Source organism: Oncorhynchus gorbuscha, linkage group LG23 (genome assembly GCF_021184085.1).
Source record: "Oncorhynchus gorbuscha isolate QuinsamMale2020 ecotype Even-year linkage group LG23, OgorEven_v1.0, whole genome shotgun sequence".
NCBI lineage: Eukaryota > Metazoa > Chordata > Actinopteri > Salmoniformes > Salmonidae > Oncorhynchus > Oncorhynchus gorbuscha.
Window position 1 is genome coordinate 47,415,587 of NC_060195.1, and position 22,370 is coordinate 47,437,956.

The following is a 22,370-nucleotide window of genomic DNA, read 5'->3' on the forward strand; positions in this document are numbered from 1 at the left end:
TGCGTTGCAAATAATCAATGAGGTGCCTGTTAATTCATCATCGAATCACAGCCTACTTCGCCAAACGGGTGATGATTTAACAAAAGCGCATTAGCGTCATGGTATATTGCAGCAGTCTGGACAGCTCGTTGTGAACTGTGTGAAGACCATTTCTTCCTGCTCACATATTGCACTTTTACCTTCTTCTCAAACACTGTTTTTTATTATTTAAACCAAACAGGTTTCATTATTTATTTGAGACTAAATTGATTTTATTTATGTATTATATTAAATTAAAATAAAATCGTTAATTCAGTATTGTTGTAATTGTCATTATTACAAATACATATATAAAAACCGTCCGATTAATCAGTATCAGCTTTTTTTTTGGTCCGCCAATAGCAGGTCCTTTAATAGGAATAAACATTATTGGCACCTGTGTTTTTCATATCTCTTAATACCTCACCTTAATTGTGGGATTGGAGAACACATTGGGAGGGATCTTAGACCGATTCTTCCAGATCTTTGATATTCTTTGTCTCTGCATATGAACGGCCCTCTTCAATTCAAACCACAGGTTTTCAATGGGGTTCAAGTCTGGTGACAGACGGACAATTCTTCCCCCCCGGTCAATTAACCATTTCTTCACTTGCAGCCAAGTTCCAGCCTCCTGGCAGAGGCATCCAGGTTTTTGCTTCAATGTCGTGGCACTGAGTAAAGTTCATTAGTCCGTTGACCTTAACAAGGGCCCCAAGGACCAGTGGAAGCAAAATAGCTCCATAACATCAAAGATCCACCATATTTTCAGTAGGTATGTGGTTATCTTCTGCATTTGCATCTTTCTTTCAACACCAAACCCACCATTGGTGTGCACGACCAATAGCTCTAGATTCATGTCATCTAACAATAGCACCGGTTCTGATCCAATTGCCAATGCTGTTTAGCAAACGTCAGGCCTTTGTTGGATGACATGAAAAGATCTCTTTTGCACACAAGCGGTGGGTTTGGCATCTAAAGAAAGATGCAAATGCAAAAAGAATCCCATACCTATTGTAAATATGGAGGAGGATCTTGGATGTTATTGGCTATTTCGCTTCCACTGGTCCTGGGACCATTGTTAAGGTCAATGGTGATTTTGACCCATACCAGGACATTTTAGCCCAAAACTTGGTTGCCTCTGCCAGGAGGCTAAATCTTGGCTGCAAGTGGATCTTCCAGCAAGAAAATGACCCGAAGCACACATCAACATCCACAAAGAAAAGGTTAGTTGACCACAAAACAAGCATTTGGAAAGGCCATCTTAGTCGCCGCACTTGACAATTTGGTTTGAATTGAAGGAGTCAGTCCATAAGCGGAGACGAAAGATAAAGGATCTGGAAAGATTCTGTAAGGAGGAATGCCTAAGATCTCTCCCAAAGTGTTCTCCAATCTCATAAAAATTTTAGAAAAAGACTCAGTGCCATTATCCTCGCAAGGTGAGGAATTGAAAGATGTTGAAACAAGGGTGGCAATAATTTTGACCCATATCTTTTTGAGTAAAAATATTTACTTGTGAAACAAAATCTCTTTCTCAGAGCAATTTTATTAGTAAAAACTAATATAGTTTCCCAAGAGTTTATAGAAAACAATATATCTCAATATTTAATACAGTCTTTTTTATACAGTCTTTTTTAATACAGTCAATTTTATACAGTCTTTTTTGCTAATCTTTACCATGGGTGCCAATAATGTTGGACCTGACTGTATATGCTAATCCAATAGCAGACTGGCACACTGCTGGAGACCTCGTCTGGTCGTAACGTGCATTTAGCATCAACAGGGCAGTTTGTCACCCAAGTGTTTTCCTGCTTACCTAATGGCACCCTATCCCCAGGGCCCATAGGACACTAAATAGGGAGTAGGGTGCCAATCAGGAAATAGCCATTAGAACTCAACTTTTTTGCCAGACTGTCTGGGTTTGTCACACAAAAGGAACCCCACAAGGCTCCCTCCTCTCCCCCTTCGGTTTCTGAAGGCATGCCGACACAGACAGAGCCAAAGTAAACCTGTCACGGTGCATCCAGTGGCGGGACCTCACTTCAGTTCATCACAGACACATCCGGTCAATAATTGGAAGCGATGTGGTGTTTCCCGCCGTTGGCACCATGTCTAAAAGTTGTCCTGGAACATCAAACGAGCCAATGTAAATCATTGCCTGCTAATCCTTTTTTCAGAAGACATGGATCCCTGTTATGTCTGGCAAAAACCAAACACTGCATTCCAAAGTAAGAACCTCACACAAACGTTCAAGCATGGTGGTGGTAGTGTGATGGTAAGGGGATGCTTTGCTGCCTCAGGACCTGGATGACTTTCCCACATTGAAGGAACCAGTCAGGCCATCCATCTGTGAGCTGAAGGGTAGCTGGGTCGTGCAGCAAGACAATGATCCAACACACACAAGCAATTCTACATCAGAAAGACTCGAAAGCAATACACTTAAAGTTCTGGAATGGCCTAGTCAAAGTCCAGACCTAAACCCAATTAAGATGTTGTGGCAGGACCTGAAAAGAGCAGTTCATGCTCGAAAACACACTAAGTTAAATTGTACGCCATGCTGTGCGCAGTCAAAGGAAAATGACACGCATCCTAACTTGGTCAGCTACGTAATAAAATGAGTCTGTTTTCAACAAATCAACAGTTTTAGACAATAGTATTTTAACCAAGAAAGCTAAATAAATGTTCAATCAGTACTGAGTGAATGAGCAAAATAATTTCGGAACGAACGCTTCCAATCTGTCCATTTAAAAGGTCTGTGAAAATCAATGTTTTAAGAACAGGGTTCGCAGGGTTAACGTTTAGAGTTACCGCCTGTGGATCTGAAGACTGTGGGTTTGTCTCCCAGAGGAAACATTTTGACCCTTCCCACACACACTTATTTTCATTAATTAGGTGGCTCTTAAAAGAGCCTTTGGGTTCGTGGAGTGGCAGGCAAGTGGCAGTGAGTGTGGTGGTGTGTGTTATTGCGTGTGCCTTGCTAGAATGGAGGAGACCAGCTTTCAGATTCTAAAGGAACAGGTTGTTGCCCTCATTGATTGAGATGCATGCTATCTCTACGGTACTTCCCAAGGACACAGTGCTTTATGACAGAGCATTGGATTTTGGGCAAGTGCTTGTCACAGTGAAATAAATGCAAGCTGGCCCATGTGGAGCTGACAAACGACTTATGCCAATTCCAATGCACACACGGTCATTCGCACACTATCAATACTTAAAATGTATGTTCTGTTCCAAATCTGTGCATAGTCCCATCTGTTTTCATATTTATACTGTCAAATATAAATAAGGGAATGTGTGATCTTTTACTGGAGTTGAACATTTGTAGTTAAAGGATTTAGAGCAGATTTGTAAATATGTATATCGTCGTTCTTAAGAGTGTTTGGTACTTGTATTTTACAGGGGTTTCTCAGCATTGTTTGTATCTGGAGTTGAAAATTGTTCTTGACGATCCACAGGGCTATACATGGTTTTTTTTCTTCAAGTCCAGTGCTAACACACCTGATTCTACTACTCGGCTGCTCATCAAGAACTCAGCTGTTCATCACGACCATGAATAGTAGAATGAGGTGTGCTAGAACTGGGATTGAACACAAAAAAAGCCTGCATAAAACTGCAGCTTCTCAAGAGCAATTGTGGCCATCCCTGAATTGTATTTACAAAGTTGACTATATCTGAGGAATGTACATTTGGTTGTAAATGCTATATTTAGTGATATTTGACTTTTGTTTCCAGGTAATGTAGGACTTTCTTCAGTAAACTGTTAGGTTCCAGGGGCTCGATTGTCTTAGGAGAAATCAGGACATGTTTTCCCCCAGGTAATGTAGGACTTTCTTCAGTAAACTGTTAGGTTCCAGGGGCTCGATTGTCTTAGGAAAAATCAGGATCACGTGTTATGCTGTATTATAATGTGGTATAATAATGTTGTGTAAAAAACATGGGGGAAAAAAATGTTTTAAGTGAGAAGTATGCATGGTCTGAAGTCAAAAAAGACAGGAAATTCACATGAGCACCACAATGCCTATTCCATCCATGCTCTACCAAGGTTTTCCAGCACACAGCTTTGGCCTACTACACTTTGACCTACTAAAGTAGCTATAATGGTATTGTACTTCAAACTATGTTTAGGCAGGTTTCTAAGGATTCAAACCTTATCAAACAGCCTACTTCATACTCTTCAGGGGAATAATGGACTTTACAGTGTACAGCTATTACAATGTATACAGTACCAGTCAAACGTTTGGACACACCTACTCATAAAAAAAATGAGTAGGTTAAAAAAAAAACTATTTTCGACAATGTAGAATAATAGTGAAGACATTAAAACTATGACATAACACATATGGAATTATGTAGTAAGCAAAAAAGTGTAAATAAATCAAATATATTTTAACACCCATGGCATTCTCTCAACCAGCTTCATGAGGAATGCTTTTACAACAGTCTTGAAGAAGTTCTCACATATGCTGAGCACTTTTTGGCTGCTTTTCCTTCACTCTGCGGTCCAACTCATCTAACTCATCCCAAACCATCTCAATTGGTTTGAGGTCAGGTGATTATGGAGGCCAGGTCATCTGATGCAGCACTCCATCACTTCCTTCTTGGTCAAAAATGCTTCAGACAGCCTGGATGTGTGTTTTGGGTCATTGTCCTGCTGAAAAACAAATGATAGTCGCATTAAGCGAGCAGGTGTGTCAAAGGTTTGGACTACCTCATGAAGCTGGTTGAGAGAATGCCAAGAGTGTGCAAAACTGTCATCAAGGCAAAGAGTGGCTACCTTGAAGAATCTCAAATCTCAAATATATTTGTATTTGTTGAACTTTTTTGGTTATTACAACACAGTGGCGTCCATTATTCTTAAATGGAATAACTTTGGAACAACCAAGTCTCTTCCTGGAGCTGGCCGCCTGGCCAAACTGAGCAATTGGAGGAGAATGGCCCTGGTCAGGGAGGTGACCAAGAACCAGATGGTCACTCTGACAGAGCTCCAGAGTTCCTCTGTGGAGATGGGAGAACCTTCCAGAAGGACAACCATCTCTGCAGCAGTCTACCAATCAGGCCATTATGGTAGAGTGGCCAGACGGAAGCCACTCTAAAAAGGCACACGACAGCCTGCTTGGAGTTTGTCAAAAGGCACCTAAAGGACTCTCAGACCATGAGAAACAAGATTCTCTGGTCTGATGAAACCAAGATTGAATTCTTTGGCCTGAATTCCAAGCTTTACATCTGGATGAAACCTGGCACCATCCCTACTGTGAAGCATGGTGGTGGCAGCATCATACTGTGTGGATGTTTTTCGGCGGCAGGGACTGGGAGACTAGTCAGGATCGGGGCAAAGATGAACGGAGCAAAGTACAGAGTGATCCTTGATGAAAACCTGCTCCAGAGCACTCACGGCCTCAGACTGGGGCGACGGTTCACCTTCCAACAGGACAACAACCCTAAGCACACGGCCAAGACAATACAGCAGTAGCTTCGGTTTAAGTCTCTGAATGTTCTTGCGTGGCCCAGCCAGAGTCCGAACCCGATCGAACATCTCTGGAGAGACCTGAAAATAGCTGTGCAGCAATGCTCCCCATTCAACCTGACAAGAGTTTGAGAGGATCTGTAGAGAACAATCTGAGAAACTCCTCCAAATACAGGTGTGCTGAGCATGTAGCGTCATACCCAAGATGACTCGTGGCTGTAATCGATGCGAAAGGTTTTTCAACAAAGTGCTGAGTAAAGGGTCTGATGGTATTTCCATTTTTTTTGCAAAAATGTCTTAAAACCAGTTTTTGCTTCAAAATTATTGGGTACTGTGAAAAAAAAAACATTTAATCAATTATATAATAATGATGTAACGTAATAAATTGTGGGGGGAAAAATCAAAGGGTCTGAATACTTTCCGAATGCACTGTATCTCTCTCTGTCTTTCTCTGCGTTCTTCTCCTCTGTGTCAGCACTTTCTGTTAGTTCTCAGAAGAGAGAGAGAGAAGAGGCCACTTTTTCAAACATAATTAAGAAAGCTAAATGACACTGGTGACTTAGAAGTAGAAAGAAACAGTTTGTCTTTAAAACTTTTTCTGGAAAGGGTAATTCATTTGAATTATTCACCTCTCTTTATGTTGCATGCTTGAGGTGCCATTTTGAAACAATGCAAACATATTTGGTCTTATGGTTTTAATCATATGACTTGCAGGGACAGAAATAAGTAATTACAAAGAAAGGACAGCATAATTTCGAAGACCTTTTGTCTCAAACGGTGTATTTTTGATCAACATGCAATGCAATTATTTAAACAGTCTGCTCAATATATACAGACGTGCTCAAATGTGTTGATACCCCTCCACAAAAAAATGAAAAACGCACAATTTTCTCTGAAATCACTTGAAACTGACTAAAGTAATTGGCATCCACCATTGTTTATTCCATATTTAATAGAAATCAGACTTTGCTTTTGATTATTTATTCAACATAATATTGCAAATAATAAAACAAAATGAAAATGGCATGGACAAAAATGGTGGGACCCTTAACTTAATATTTTGTTGCACAACCTTTCGATGCAATCACTGCAATCAAACTTTTTCCGTAGGTCTCAATGAGACTTCTGCAGCTATTAACAGGTACTTTTTCCCACTCTTTCTGAACAAACTGCTCCAGCTGTCTCAGTCCTTCTCCAAGTTCCAGCTCTTCCCATAGATTTTCAATAGGATTCAGATCAGGACTCATAGAATGCCACTTCGGAATAGTCCAATGTTTTGTTCTTATCCATTCTTGGTTGCTTTTTAGAGTGTTTTGGGTCATTATCCTGTTGGAGGACACATGACCTGCGACTGAGACAGAGCTTTCTGACACTGGGCAGTACGTTTCGCTCCAGAATGCCTTGACAGTCTTGAGATTTCATTGTGTCATGCACAGATTCGAGGCACCCTGTGCCAGTTGCAGCAAAGCAGCCCCAAAACAGAACCGAGCCTCCTCCATGTTTCACTGTAGGTATGGTGTTCTTTTCTTCGTCTGTGAACATAGCGCTGATGTGACTTGCCAAAAAGCTCCAGTTTTGACTCATCTGCCCAAAGGACATTCTTCCAGAAGGATTGTGGGTTTGTCAATATGCATTTTAGCAAATTCCAGTCTAGTTTTTAAAAAATGTTTCTTTCAAAAGTGGAGTCCTCCTGCGTCTTCTTCTTTGCAGCCCACTTTCGCTCAAAAAAGCCACGAATGGTGCGATCAGAAACTGACATCAAATCAAATGTTGTCAGTCACATGCCCCTGAATACAACAGTAAAATGATTACTTACGAGCCCCTAACCAATAATGCAGTTGAAAAAAAAATACAGATAAGAATAAGAGATAAAAGTACCACGTAATTAAAGCTCAGCAGTGAAATAACAATAGCGAGACTATATACAGTGGAGGGGGGGTACCGATACAGAGTCAATGTACGGGGGGAGGGACTGGTTATTTGAGGTAGTATGTGCATGTAGGTAGAGTTATTAAAGTAACTATGCATAGATGACAACAGAGAGTAGTAGTGGTGTAAAGAGGGGGTGAGGGGGGCACTGCAAATAGTCTGGGCAGCCATTTGACTAGAAGTTCAGGAGTCTTATGGCTTAGGGGTTGAAGTCAGTTTAGAAGCCTCTTGCCGTGCGGTAGCAGAGAGAAGTCTATGACTTGGTTGGCTGGAGTCTTTGACAATTTTTAGGGCCTTCCTCTGACATGCCTGGTATAGAGGTCCTGGATGGCAGAAAGCTTGGCCCCAGTGATGTACTGGGCCGTATGCACTAACCCCCTGTAGTGCCTTGCGGTCGGAGGCCGAGCAGTTGTCATACCAGGCAGTGATGTAACCAGTGACCTTCACCTTGGAGTTCAGCTTGTATCTCTTTGGCAGTTATCCTTGGTTCTTTCTGTTCAATCTGGGGTCGATTTTGCTCCTGCAGCCGTGCCCAGGGAGGTTGGCTACAGTTCCATGGACCTTAAACTTCTTAATAATATTTGCAACTGTTGTCACATGAACATCAAGCTACTTGGAGATGGTCTTGTAGCCTTTAACCTTTACCACGCTTGTCTATTATTTTCTTTCTGATCTCCTCAGACAAATGTCTCCTTTGCTTTCTCTGGTCCATGTTCAGTGTGGTGCTCACAATTATACCAAACAGCTCAGTGACTACTTTATTCTGGTCCATGTTCAGTGTGGTGCTCACAATGATACCATACAGCTCAGTGACTACTTTACTCTGGTCCATGTTCAGTGTGGTGCTCACAATGATACCAAACAGCTCAGTGACTACTTTATTCTGGTCCATGTTCAGTGTGGTGCACACAATGATACCATACAGCTCAGTGACTACTTTACTCTGGTCCATGTTCAGTGTGGTGCTCACAATGATACCAAACAGCTCAGTGACTACTTTACTCTGGTCCATGTTCAGTGTGGTGCTCACAATGATACCAAACAGCTCAGTGACTACTTTACTCTGGTCCATGTTCAGTGTGGTGCTCACAATGATACCATACAGCTCAGTGACTACTTTACTCTGGTCCATGTTCAGTGTGGTGCTCACAATGATACCATACAGCTCAGTGACTACTTTACTCTGGTCCATGTTCAGTGTGGTGCTCACAATGATACCATACAGCTCAGTGACTACTTTACTCCATTTAAATAGGCTGAATGACGATGATGATGAAGATTGGAGACATGTGTGATACTAATTAAATTAGTTTGAAATATCACTATAATCAAATAATTTCTTATCTTTTCTAAGGGGTACCAACATGTGTGTCCAGGCCATTTTAGAATATCTTTGTAGAATAAGCAATAATTCATCTCTTTCCACAGCTTCTTTGCTTTATTCTATGACATACCAAAGGCATGCAAGTATACATGATAAAATAGCTTTCAATTTCATCACTTTTCAGGAGGAATGAAGCATTATTTCAATGAGCTGTAAGTGTACCAACAAATTTGAGCAGGTCTGTATAATGTCGATGAAAGGAAATAGGCTACTGTGGTCAGGGAGGGTCAGAGAAGAAAATGCAATCTTCAAGAGAAATTTCTCTCAAAGGTCAGTGTCAAATATCTTCAGACATTTGTGGTCTGAAAACGACCATTAATTACTAGGTTGAGCGTAACATTTGACCAGTCTTTAGAAGACAAAAGAGCTACTAATGTCTCATTGGAGATGGCTCTCGGGACAATGTACTCACCTTACCGGGGGGCTTTGCTCCCTTCCTGGCTGCCATGGATACTAGAATGCAGAGCAGGGCAGAGGAGAGGGCCACTGCCCCGAACACCAGGCCCCAGGGGAGGCTGCAGAAGTAGCAGGCACTCTCAGCCGACGTGCACACCAGCATGTGCACGGAGAAGAGGAGCAGGCACAGCAGGTAGAAGGGCAGCGAAAGCAGAGCAGAGGACACAGGGAGATCCACCTCTGACGCGCCGCTCAGTGCCTCGGGCATGGCCAGCAGCAGGAGGAGAAGGAACTGGAGAGAGAAAGAGGAACGCACACACTCAGTCCAGTCATGGATGTAAGCAAAAACAGACTCACAAGGGTGTGCAAATGCGCACATACATAATGCAAAAACACCGGACAGACCAAGCTCACTTTTATAGCTACAAGTCTTTGCAACTGTCGCATGAGGTCAATGAGTCATACAGTAAAGGGAACAGAAGATATAGAGAGATGGCTGGATAGATGGGCAAACTACGAGGTAACACTGGAGTCAATGTGTGAACAGAGTGCAGACATTTGTCAGTCTGTGGTTGATGTGGCTTGGATTGAGTCAAAGCAAAAGCATAATTTGTGTGCTTCCCTATATTTGCATTTTGGATTTTGGCTTGACTGAAGTCTTTCATCTGGAACCTTTCAATGTGCCATCTTGGAAGCAAATATGGAAGCTCTTTCTTTTCAAAGTAAACAAGTACATGGAACACAAGAGACAAGAGTTCCAGGTCCTTTGCTACGTAAATCCCTTTCTCTCTACGGACAAAATCTATCAGGGACCGTGCAGTGGAGAGTAGACTAGTTGCCTTGTCCTTGAGTATCGACTGGGACAAACTGCTGACAAGTCCAACTTTTTCATTTTGGAAACAGTCTCCCCCTCCCTCTCCTCCCTCCCTCCCTCCCTCCCTCCCTCCCTCCCTCCCTCCCTCCCTCCCTCCCTCCCTCCCTCCCTCCCTCCCTCCCTCCCTCCCTCCCTCCCTCCCTCCCTCCCTCCCTCCCTCCCTCCCTCCCTCCCTCCCTCCCTCCCTGATAGAAGGCAGTCACCTCTCGAGGGACACTTCTTAGTTTCTATTCAGAGTTTGGGATTTTTTTTGTCAACTTTCCCAACTGCTCCCAATATTACTCGCTGGGGAGAGCGTTCTGTCGTGCTGCAATTAGCAGTTTTATTTCTGAAAATAAATAAATAACTTGTCGTGAAACGGTCTTAAAGTGCGAGCATGACAACAAACCCAGTGAACTCAATGGAAACTGAAATTTGAGTACAAACTGGAATAAATGGTAAGCATTTCTATAGGTTAAACCGTTGTCGTTCATATCTTATTTATTGTGCGTACACAGTATTTACTGTTACTGAGCAAATTCTAAAAGTGGAGGCAATCTTCTAAACCCAGGACGTTACAACATACAGTATATTCTACAAAAACAATTCATAAAAAATATCTCACAGCTCCACCAATGATCCAAAACGGTCCAACGTTAAGTCAAACCCTTACACAAATAACTTAAGTGAGCAAATGCCAACACGTTCTGTGATTTTCTTATGATTGTTTTCCGCTTTTACCGGCAAATTGCCTGTTTGCATATTAAAGCCTCTTCTCCAAGATGAAACATATTCAATTGTACGTAAGGTGTGACTGCAACAGTCAGCATGAGAGCACAGCAGATTTGTCTCTGTTTTGAAGGAAACGCATGGGAATTGCCTCATCCAATATTGTTCACATGGAGGATTTTTGTCGTACAAGCCCAGGACAGTTGTAAAGTTGTAAAGTTGTATTGTTAAGGAGAGCCCCCACCCCAGAAAAAGTTTACCTGGAGAAATGCTTGCTCAACAAAGAGCAGTATAAAGATGTGTTGACCTTTAAAGCATCGCTACACCATTTAACTTGCTACCGATGGACCAAGTCTGGAACCGACAGGACCCTGAACAGCTTCTACTCCCAAGACATAAGACTGATGAATAGTTCGTTATATATAGTGAACCAAATAGCTACCCGGACTATCTGCATTGACCCCTTTTTGGGACCTATTTTCACATACGGCGCTGCTACTGTTTATCATCTATCCTGTTGCCTAGTCACTTTATTTATAGTTATGTACATATCTAAATCCATTACCTTGTACCCCTGCACATCAAATAGGTACTGGTATCCCATGTAACATTATATAGCAATCGTTACTCACAATATATTTATTATGACGTGTTATCACTTTTCAATAATTTCTCTATTTTTGTTCTCTATGCATCGTTGGGAAGAGCCCGTGGGTAAGTAATTTCACTTTTAGTCTGTTGTTTACGAAACACGTGACGAAAACATTTGATTTGATTCGATTTGAACCTGATACTCAAACAATATGGCACGCACGCGCACACACACCTCACTTCATTAGAGACCCTTTGTCCAAGTGTTTGGTAGCAGCAATGTTGAGAAGTAGCGACGATAAAGATCAAGGCAACATCTAAAGTTATCACAGACAGAGGAAACAGAATGATCTGTTATCCAATCAGAACTGTGGGAAGTTCTGTTCCAACTCTATAGTTATTCCCACGCTAGCTCGAGGCCATTTTATTGATTGAAGGCTATATCAACACTCTCTGCGAAAGTATTCGGCCCCCTTGAACTTTGCGACCTTTTGCCACATTTCAGGCTTCAAACATAAAGATATAAAACTGTATTTTTTTTTGTGAAGAATCAACAACAAGTGGGACACAATCATGAAGTGGAACAACATTTATTGGATATTTCAAACTTTTTTAACAAATCAAAAACTGAAAAATTGGGCGTGCAAAATTATTCAGCCCCTTTACTTTCAGTGCAGCAAACTCTCTCCAGAAGTTCAGTGAGGATCTCTGATTGATCCAATGTTGACCTAAATGACTAATGATGATAAATACAATCCACCTGTGTGTAATCAAGTCTCCGTATAAATGCACCTGCACTGTGATAGTCTCAGACGAGAGCATCATGAAAAACAAGGAACACACCAGGCAGGTCCGAGATACTGTTGTGAAGAAGTTTAAAGCCGGATTTGGATACAAAAAGATTTCCCAAGCTTTAAACATCCCAAGGAGCACTGTGCAAGCGATAATATTGAAATGGAAGGAGTATCAGACCACTGCAAATCTACCAAGACCTGGCCGTTCCTCTAAACTTTCAGCTCATACAAGGAGAAGACTGATCAGAGATGCAGCCAAGAGGCCCATGATCACTCTGGATGAACTGCAGAGATCTACAGCTGAGGTGGGAGACTCTGTCCATAGGACAACAATCAGTCGTATATTGCACAAATCTGGCCTTTATGGAAGAGTGGCAAGAAGAAAGCCATTTCTTAAAGATATCCATAAAAAGTGTCGTTTAAAGTTTGCCACAAGCCACCTGGGAGACACACCAAACACGTGGAAGAAGGTGCTCTGGTCAGATGCAACAATGCAAAACGTTATGTTTGGCGTAAAAGCAACACAGCTCATCAACCTGAACACACCATCCCCACTGTCAAAAATGGTGGTGGCAGCATCATGGTTTGGGCCTGCTTTTCTTCAGCAGGGACAGGGAAGATGGTTAAAATTGATGGGAAGATGGATGGAGCCAAATACAGGACCATTCTGGAAGAAAACCTGATGGAGTCTGCAAAAGACCTGAGACTGGGAGTCTGCAAAAGACCTGAGACTGGGAAGGAGATTTGTCTTCCAACAAGACAATGATCCAAAACATAAAGCAAAATCTACAATGGAATGGTTCAAAAATAAACATATGCAGGTGTTAGAATGGCCAAGTCAAAGTCCAGACCTGAATCCAATCGAGAATCTGTGGAAAGAACTGAAAACTGCTGTTCACAAATGCTCTCCATCCAACCTCACTGAGCTCGAGCTGTTTTGCAAGGAGGAATGGGAAAAAATTTCAGTCTCTCGATGTGGAAAACTGATAGAGACATACCCCAAGCGACATACAGCTGTAATCGCAGCAATAGGTGGCGCTACAAAGTATTAACTTAACTTAACTTAAATGTCGTTCCACTTCATGATTGTGTCCCACTTGTTGTTGATTCTTCACAAACAAATACAGTTTTATATCTTTATGTTTGAAGCCTGAAATGTGGCAAAAGGTCGCAAAGTTCAAGGGGGCCGAATACTTTCGCAAGGCACTGTAAACCACGGGATTAAGTCAAGTCAAGCCTTAAATCAAAATTAAAACTGTTCATTAAAATATATTGTGTTCTATAAATATGCCTAGATATTGGCTCACTTCAGCAGCAGAATTGGCATCTTAAAATGCAAATATTTGGATGTGGGTTGTGTGTGATACATACCATATGACACCAGTTTACAACGCAAAGTGCTCATTTAGGCTAATACCATTCAACATGAAAACCATCAGCAATATACCACCATGGTCACACGCATACATTTACATTTACATTTAAGTAATTTAGCAGACGCTCTTATATGTACTGTACATAACACTTTTGGTATAATGTATACAAGTGTTCTGATCAGCATGTAGTGGCAGCCCCTGACATGTCTATGACGACAGCGTATTCAAGTACTCAATTGTGTTTCTCAGTTACGCTGAATGATCTGTGTTGCACTCCACAACCCCCATTCTGTCACATCTCTGGGAAGCAGTGGTGCTGTTGTGATAACATTCTATACGTCTGATATCTGATTAGAAGTGAACTTTTAGAGTCTGCTATTGGTCAACAACTCAGATTTTGAATTCAAACAGGTCATATGGTTATACATTGATCTTAGATGACTTGTCTCTCTCTCTTTTGCTCATGTCCTGCTTTGGTGAGGAACCTACACTGCCTCTCTCTCTAGCTCCTCCCCATGGACCTTTTGTGGCATGGTCTTTAGGACCTTGACTTCTCTCTCTCTCTCTCTCTCTCTCTCTCTCTTTGATCATGCCTAGAATAATGCCAGTAATAACTTGAAATTTGTGGTTTAGCCTTGTATGTGAATTGATTCAGTTTGCAATTTAAATCTACTAGCATTGATCATTCAATTCTCAGACATTTCTTGATAGCCTATTCCTGTAACTAACAACAGTCCCGCTTGCACATTGCTAAATTGTCTTTATGGAGTCAGATAATATTTTTATAGACTTTGCATAGTCTTATTATGGGTTGCATGCAAAGTACATGTGTATGTATGTGTATATAATATACAATATATACAATTATTTGCAAAAAAATGTTTAACCTTTATTTAACTAGGCAAGTCAGTTAAGAACAAATTCTCATTTTCAATGACGGCCTAGGAGCAGTGGGTTAACTGCCTGTTCAGGGGCAGAACGGCAGATTTGTACCTTGTCAGCTCGGGATTTGAACTTGCAACCTTTCGGTTACGAGTCCAACGCTCTAACCACTAAGCTACGCTGCAATGTGATTTTCTGGATTTTTTCCCCCTCATTTTGTCTGTCATCGCTGAAGTGTACCTATGATGAAAATGACAGGCCTCTCATCTTTTTCAGTGGGAGAACTTGCACAATTGGTGGCTGACTAAATACTTTTTTGCCTCACTGTATATAAATATTTATATACACACAAGATATTACCGAGTACATCACCACCACTATCACCATCATCATGTAACTTCCTGTCCCTCAATCCCAGCTCTGGGGTGAAGTTCCCCTAGGTACAGACCTACAGTGCCTTGCGAAAGTATTCGGCCCCCTTGAACTTTGCGACCTTTTGCCACATTTCAGGCTTCAAACATAAAGATATAAAACTGTATTTTTTTGTGAAGGATCAACAACAAGTGGGACACAATCATGAAGTGGAACAACATTTATTGGATATTTCAAACTTTTTTAACAAATCAAAAACTGAAAAATTGGGCGTGCAAAATTATTCAGCCCCTTTACTTTCAGTGCAGCAAACTCTCTCCAGAAGTTCAGTGAGGATCTCTGAATGATCCAATGTTGACTGATGATGATAAATACAATCCACCTGTGTGTAATCAAGTCTCCGTATAAATGCACCTGCACTGTGATAGTCTCAGAGGTCCGTTAAAAGCGCAGAGAGCATCATGAAGAGCAAGGAACACACCAGGCACTGAACTTCTGGAGAGAGTTTGCTGCACTGAAAGTAAAGGGGCTGAATAATTTTGCACGCCCAATTTTTCAGTTTTTGATTTGTTAAAAAAGTTTGAAATATCCAATAAATGATTGTGTCCCACTTGTTGTTGATTCTTCACAAAAAAATACAGTTTTATATCTTTATGTTTGAAGCCTGAAATGTGGCAAAAGGTCGCAAAGTTCAAGGGGGCCGAATACTTTCGCAAGGCACTGTAGGATCAGGTTCCCCCCCAATCCTAACCTTAACCATTCGTGGGGAAAATCCCAAACTGACACAAGCGTCTGGGGGGGGGCAACACCCCACTACCCACCTGGAAGACGAGGACCACGCCCACCACCATGGAATACATGTCATATTTGCCCATCTGCTTGCTGAGGGCTGCGCTCATGACCCTGAGGGCCTCCAGGTACTGCTTGAGCACCTTCTTCCCCATGTTGTTCAGCACCTCTGACGTGTTGCCCTCCACCACCAGCTTCAACCAGTTACCATGGGACTTCTCCGCCACGCGGAACTGCTCGTAGCCCTCCTCTGTGGGCGAGAGAGAGGAGGGAGGAAGGGAGACAATTATGAGAGGAGGAGGGCGAGGAAAGGAAGGTGTTATGCCAAAGTGTGAGTGATATCAGATGTCAATCAATTTTACATGAACAATAAACGAACTACTACATTTACATTTAAGTCATTTAGCAGACGCTCTTATCCAGAGCGACTTACAAATTGGTGCATTCACCTTATGACATCCAGTAGAACAGTCACTTTACAATAGTGCATCTAAATCTTAAAGGGGGGTTCGGCTACTACTAGTCGTGGTAGTAGTTGCGAAGGTAGACACACAATAACTAACAGAGGCACCTTTCAAGAATGTGTTGTATATGTTGTACAGCGGCAACATCACAATAATATACTAATAGTTACTCCTGTGTTAGTAAGAAACGATGATTTACACACGTTTAATTAGCGAAACGTGCTCTAATAATTTGCGCCGGAGACTGGGAGAAAAGTATAATCGATAACCAACCAACAGCACGTTCACTCCATATAATTTATATGCATATTTATAGCTCCATTAGTCCGCTCGTAATTCACTTAACATTGCCAACTCGTAGACAGGATATGAAAAAAAATCCATTCAACATTGTTAACTTTTCTGTATTAATTTCATTCAAGCATTTCAATAACCTTCCAAAATAGCATTTTGGGTAGGGCTGGCATGGTAATTGTATAATCATGTAGCCAACGATTATGGATGGAGACCGTCATGAAAATAAAATAACCACCACGACCATTCCAAAATTCCATGGGCTGTCTACTCTAATGTGAACTGTCATTACACTTTCATCAGTGATGGACACGAAAAAGTAACAAAGTAATTCAGGTTGATGAATGCGACCCATTGTTGGTTGACAGACATACAAGCCTATAAATATGACATATTTTGAGGAGACTAGCTCTAAAAAGTAGATCATATACAGTATATGTCTCTATTAATTATTTACTAGCTGTACTGCCAAAACTCTACAATTGTATCCCCATCTTACAACAGCTGCCACTTCAACAGACACTTACACTGCAGCTAATGTACCCAATTATACTGCTAAACACCGATTACAGAGACAATAAGAACTAATTCATTTACTCATTCAGTTACTGTATACTACACACAGGATCCACCCTATGTCCTGCTTGGATTTCTCAGGTGACAAATTCCTCAAACATAAGTGAAAATGACACGCTATCCATTCATAATGAAACTGTAATTTAATTAATTGATCATGGGTTAGGAGAGATGAATGCCCTGGCCTGGCATAGACAAGGTTTTTTATCACCTCCCCATCGTCTCCTAATACGATTATTACTGGTCTGCTTTGTGTTTTCATTTTTGCCATGGAAAAAGTATTGAGATACTGTTATCGTCACAGCCATAATTGATAACGCTCGCTATTCATCATTTAATTATTCTGTTATCCCAATTTTGTGAAATGCAAAATTTATTACAGCATATTTTAATGAAACAGTGGTTTCGCTTTAGCTGAATCCACACAAAAAATTCTAATCATTTGAAAAATAGATATCAAAAGAAGTGGGAGTTGTCAATGAGGCTGAGGGCGGTACTTCACTTGTAGTACAAATAATTCCAACAAGTCGAGGACTTCTTCAATAATCCACTGTCATATTGCTGAGTCATGCAACCATCAGTGTTATTTTTCTCTTCCCACTGAGGTGGCTGGCCAAGTTTTAAGGAGAAGGGGATGCTACGGCACTTAACACAGAAATTAGCCACGTCAGCAAGAACACAAACCTCTGGTGCCCTCCTGTTCCCCTCATGTGTACCTCTGTACCTCAACTCCAGAGAAACAAATAAATCAGCTCAATCAATCTAATACCAACCGCCAGTGAGACAGACGGTTGGAGAGGAAAGAAATTTGATGGGAAAAGCGCTGTATTGCAATAAGAAGTACAGGTTATATAAACTGGCCTGTAACTATTTTAAAGTAACACTATTTCCCTTCAGGAAGAAAGCATGTTTGAACTAGGCCTAACATGTGGGAGTGTACTTCTTGAATCGCACTGTAAGGGCTGGTTTTATTGAGCACTTTCATCTCCTCAGAGTAAGAATAAAGTGTTATATGGTTGAGTTTAGTGAATTTGGCCCTGGATTGTGGTTGTTTCACCTCCTAATCAAAATGTTTAGTTTCCAGCTCCTGTGTTCCATTTGGGTGCACAGAGTACAGAGATTCTCTGAGAGTATTAGGTGCGGCAAGAATCCAAATGAATATTTAAAAATATGAACATTTCAAACTAAGTAAAGAGTGTTTTCTTCAATGGGATTCTTCATTGAAGTGTTTGTTGTTAATCAACAACAGAAATGGTTTTCATGCACATTTGTTCACTTGAGAAATACTGCACCAAACATCTTAGTTAGATGTAAAATTGTGCGACTAAAATATCCTCAGAAAAACAACCAATTTAATTACAGATTTCTTGAGTTATCTTAGATTAATTCAGACTATTTTGAGGACAATATGAACAAACAGTACTATTTTCTATTAAAGGAGTATGCGAGCACACTCTTGGACTCGCCTAGCAAAGTTTGGCTAAGTACCAGCCGAACGGAAGCTTGCGGAAGGCTTTAGGAGTTTAGTGTATATTTTAAGTTTGATCATGTAACGTTACACAAAATCTTTATTAACTTGCTAGCTAAGCCTGAGCCATTCACTTCATATGAAATGAAAGAGAAACTAACCAACCATCTAGTGAAACACAATGCTATGCTCCTTCCATTAGCAAGTGAACTAGCTAGTTAGCTACAGTGGCATCAAATTTACGAGACAAAAAAAACGTTTAGAAAATGTATATATATATATATATATATATATAATTTTTTTTTTTTGTCTCTGTGTTTTCCAAATTTCCTTCAATTTGCCAGAGGCTGCTGAATGTATCTCACCAGAGAAAGCAGCCGAGCGAACGAAACAACGCCCCGCTGTGTTGTGTGTCTATCTGGTGTTGTCTGGTCAGAAAGACTAGGACATTGTTGCCCCCATACCATTGAATGCAAGGGAAGCCAGCAAACATTTGGCCTCCCTTGATAAAAAAAATAATAATTATAGCCAATGAGCTAAACTGAGTGAACTGAGCTGTGAATGGTCCTGGCGCACCAAAAGAAAAGTGTCAAGGAAAGACCGTTTGGATTTGGCTTCAGACCAATCCCATCACAAGTCAAACTTCATTATTATTCAATTAAAACTTTAATTGTTGAATCTCATTGTGTTGTTGTCCTCCAGTCCTCCAGTGACTAGCTAGCTAGCTAGCTAGCTATATTTGGCCCTTTCAGTGGTTAGAGCGTTGGGCCAGTAACCGAAAGACACATTTCAGTTGAAAGCATTCAGCACAACTGACTAGGTATCCCCCTTTCCCCTTCCTAAATTATCCATGGATACGGATTTGGACATTTTTTAATTCTTATTTTTAATACCACTTTTTCTCCCCAATTTTGTGGTATCCAATTGGTAGTTACAGTCTTGTCTCATCGCTGCAACTCCCATACAGACTTGGGAGAGGTGAAGGTCGAAAGACATGCGTCCTCCGAAACACGACCAAACCAAGCTGCACTGCTTCTTGACACAATGCCTGCTTAACCTGGAAGCCAGCCACACCAACGACGCTGGGCCAATTGTGCGCCGCCCCATGGGTCTTCCTGGACTCGAACCAAGATCTCTAGTGGCACAGCTAGCAACTGCGATGCAGTGCCTTAGACCACTGCCCTACTCAGGAGTCGGGAGGCCCCCGGACTTGTGGGTTTACTTAATTCTCTGTACTGGCCAATGATTATAACAGCAATTCTGATCCAACCATAAATTCACACATCGTGCCCCTGGCCGGAGAGGATGTAAGTTCAACATGTAGCTAGATGTCGTATGCTAATGTTAACTAGCTGGCATGGTGTATCGTTGGCCATGAAAGAAAGTTAGGCTAGCGAGTAAGTATTTTAGCCAGGTAGACTAGGACAAGAAAAACTAAAAGCGTGTACTGTATGACAGAGTCATAGACCGTAAAGGCAAAATGAAAGAGGAGGATGGCGTTGGCGTTTCACACACACACACACAAAGTGTGTGCAACTGGTCGAAGGAAGTCAGGTGCAGGAGAGCAGAGATGAGTGAACAGGCACACTTTATTCAGGCCGAGGAAAACAGCCGAATGCAACAGCGTCACAACACTCCGACCCAAGGGAAAGAAGTGAATGTGCACAAATTACACAAAATGCTACAAAATACAAAACCACAGGTTACAACCATACATACCCGGTGCAAAACCAGCCTGAAGCATCACACACGTAACGAAACAAACAATACCACACACAGACATGGGGGGGAACAGAGGATAATATAAGCGTAGAGTAATGAGGGGATGTAAACCAGGTGTGCGGAAAAACAAGACAAAACAAATGGAAAATGAAAGGTGGAGTGGCGATGGCTAGAAGACCAGTGATGTCGACCAGTGATGTCGACTGCCGAACGCCGCCCGAACAAGGTGAGGGACCGACTTCAGCAGGAGTCGTGACACACACACACACACACACACACATAAATCAGTACCATGGAAAGCCTCATCATACAATATTTAGCTTACGTTGATATACTAAATATTTTGGGGTATCTTCTAGTTGCCACTGTATTTAGACTAAGTATAGATGATTAGATTATGTTGAAACCAGCAGATTAAATCACTGGTGACCAATATAATTGCACATAGTTTGGGCAGGAGTAGAGAGATGTTGTTGTTTTGACAACTTTCTCACTGTCTATCAGACTATGCATTTGTGTCTGGTCCTCACTGCCCGTGTTTCATAGCAAGTGAGTCATGCTACAAGATAGATACTCACGGATGGATTTTGCATTTTGGAATATTTATAAGTGGCAGTTGGTATGTCGAGTGTTCATCGTCTCAATGCTCATTTGGGCCCAAATCACTTGCAGACTCGAGTAATCGCTATCGAACAGAACAGCAAAAGCAAATGGCCACTCAATAAAAGGCTTAGTGGCCAAGTGTTCAGTTCGAGATCGACACTGGTGACACACATCAGTCAAGTCACAATCCAGACAAAATCACAATGTCCGCCCCCTCCATGAACGCCCAATCGCACTAAAATATGAACCTCTAAAAATGTGTACCAGCATCTTTTTCATTCCAGCACTGTATGTAATTGTTCACGTATGCTTGAGATCCACATGTGTAAGGTCAAAATGGGAAAGGGCCGAACAGCCTTCGATAAAGGCACTACTGTGTCAGTCCAATTTGTTCGGCCACACTGTAAATTTAGCCGACTACAGCCGAGCGGTTGAATTTAGGATCAGATTACTTGCTGGATGTGACATTTTTTATTTTTTTAAATGTAACCTTTATTTAACTTGCATATAAAGGCTGCCTTAATCAAGGTGACTGACTGGGACAGCAATAACCACAACCTTGCAGAGTTCTCTTTAAAAGCAGCCACTCTCTCCAATTGCCCAACTCTCTCTAGCAGAGATTTCTCACAGATTAACAAATCCATACGGTCCTCTGTTCCTTTTACTGAGGGAAAATTAAAAGCCTCTCAAAAGGAGGTCCAGTAATTTAAATATGTGATAAAGACAAGAAGAAAAAAATATGAGGTACGTACGCCACAGACCGAATTTAGCATTTTCACCATGTCTTGTCTGGGCTTGTCAAGATTAGCATGTATTTGTCTACAGTAATGTGAATTCAGCATTTAGAGGCCCATGGGGTGACATAAGACCGGAGCCCCAAAATACACGTAGGAAAGAGATGGAGGGGAAAGGGTAGCGGGTGAATTGATGAGAAGGTGACTTGGTTCAAATTATGAACATATATTTATTGAACCTTTATTTAGGCAGGGGGAGTCCCATTGAGACCAAGGTTTCTTTTTTGAGGGAGCCCTGCATGACAAGACCAAGCAATTAAACAATCAAAGCAGGAGCATTAAGAAACCCATAAAGAAAAATACAAAACACAAAATCCAAAGAAAACAACCTCGTTCCTCAGCGAAGTCCTCTACCAACAATATGAACCTTAGGGTATTCTGAAGATAAGTTTCTTCGCACCTCACTTATGGAACAAAAAGCTGTGATTAAAAGATGATTGAGAAATCTGTGAGGAGGAGAAGACACACTCTTGCTAAAATAATAAGCTGAAGCTGGTATGGTTGATTTATGGTACATCAGTGCCCCAAATTCTCCAGTTCATCTAGGATGATTATTCAAGCTAAATGTTTGTGGAAAACGTTCACAACGCAGTCAGAATAAGCGGATTGAGTGGATTGACATCCCATCTACATCATTGGTCGTGATGTGTGTTTTGTCCTATATTTCTATGTTATTTAAAAAAAAATAAGTTTTGATTCCAGGCTCCCGTCCCCCCAGGAGGCCTTTTGCCTTTTGGTAGACTGTCATTGTAAATAAGAATATGTTCTTAATTGACTTGCCTAGTTAAATAAAGGTTAAATAAAAATAAATGACATTAAATTAACACACATGCAATAAATGGAGAAATACTGCTCTATGCTATAGTCTGCCAGGT

The 22,370-nt window shown here is 41.3% G+C and overlaps 1 protein-coding gene across 1 annotated transcript in view; it reads right to left on the reverse strand.

The window, feature by feature from the left end:
* Positions 1-22,370, reverse strand: part of LOC124011338 (GPI ethanolamine phosphate transferase 2-like) — a 134,254-nt gene that overhangs the window by 49,233 nt on the left and 62,651 nt on the right. Inside the window, exons 7-8 of the mRNA XM_046324617.1 lie at positions 15,607-15,824; positions 9,205-9,480 (exon numbers count right to left, since the gene is read on the reverse strand). Coding sequence (XP_046180573.1) covers positions 9,205-9,480; positions 15,607-15,824 — 494 coding nt within the window. The remainder of the gene's footprint in view (positions 1-9,204; positions 9,481-15,606; positions 15,825-22,370) is intronic.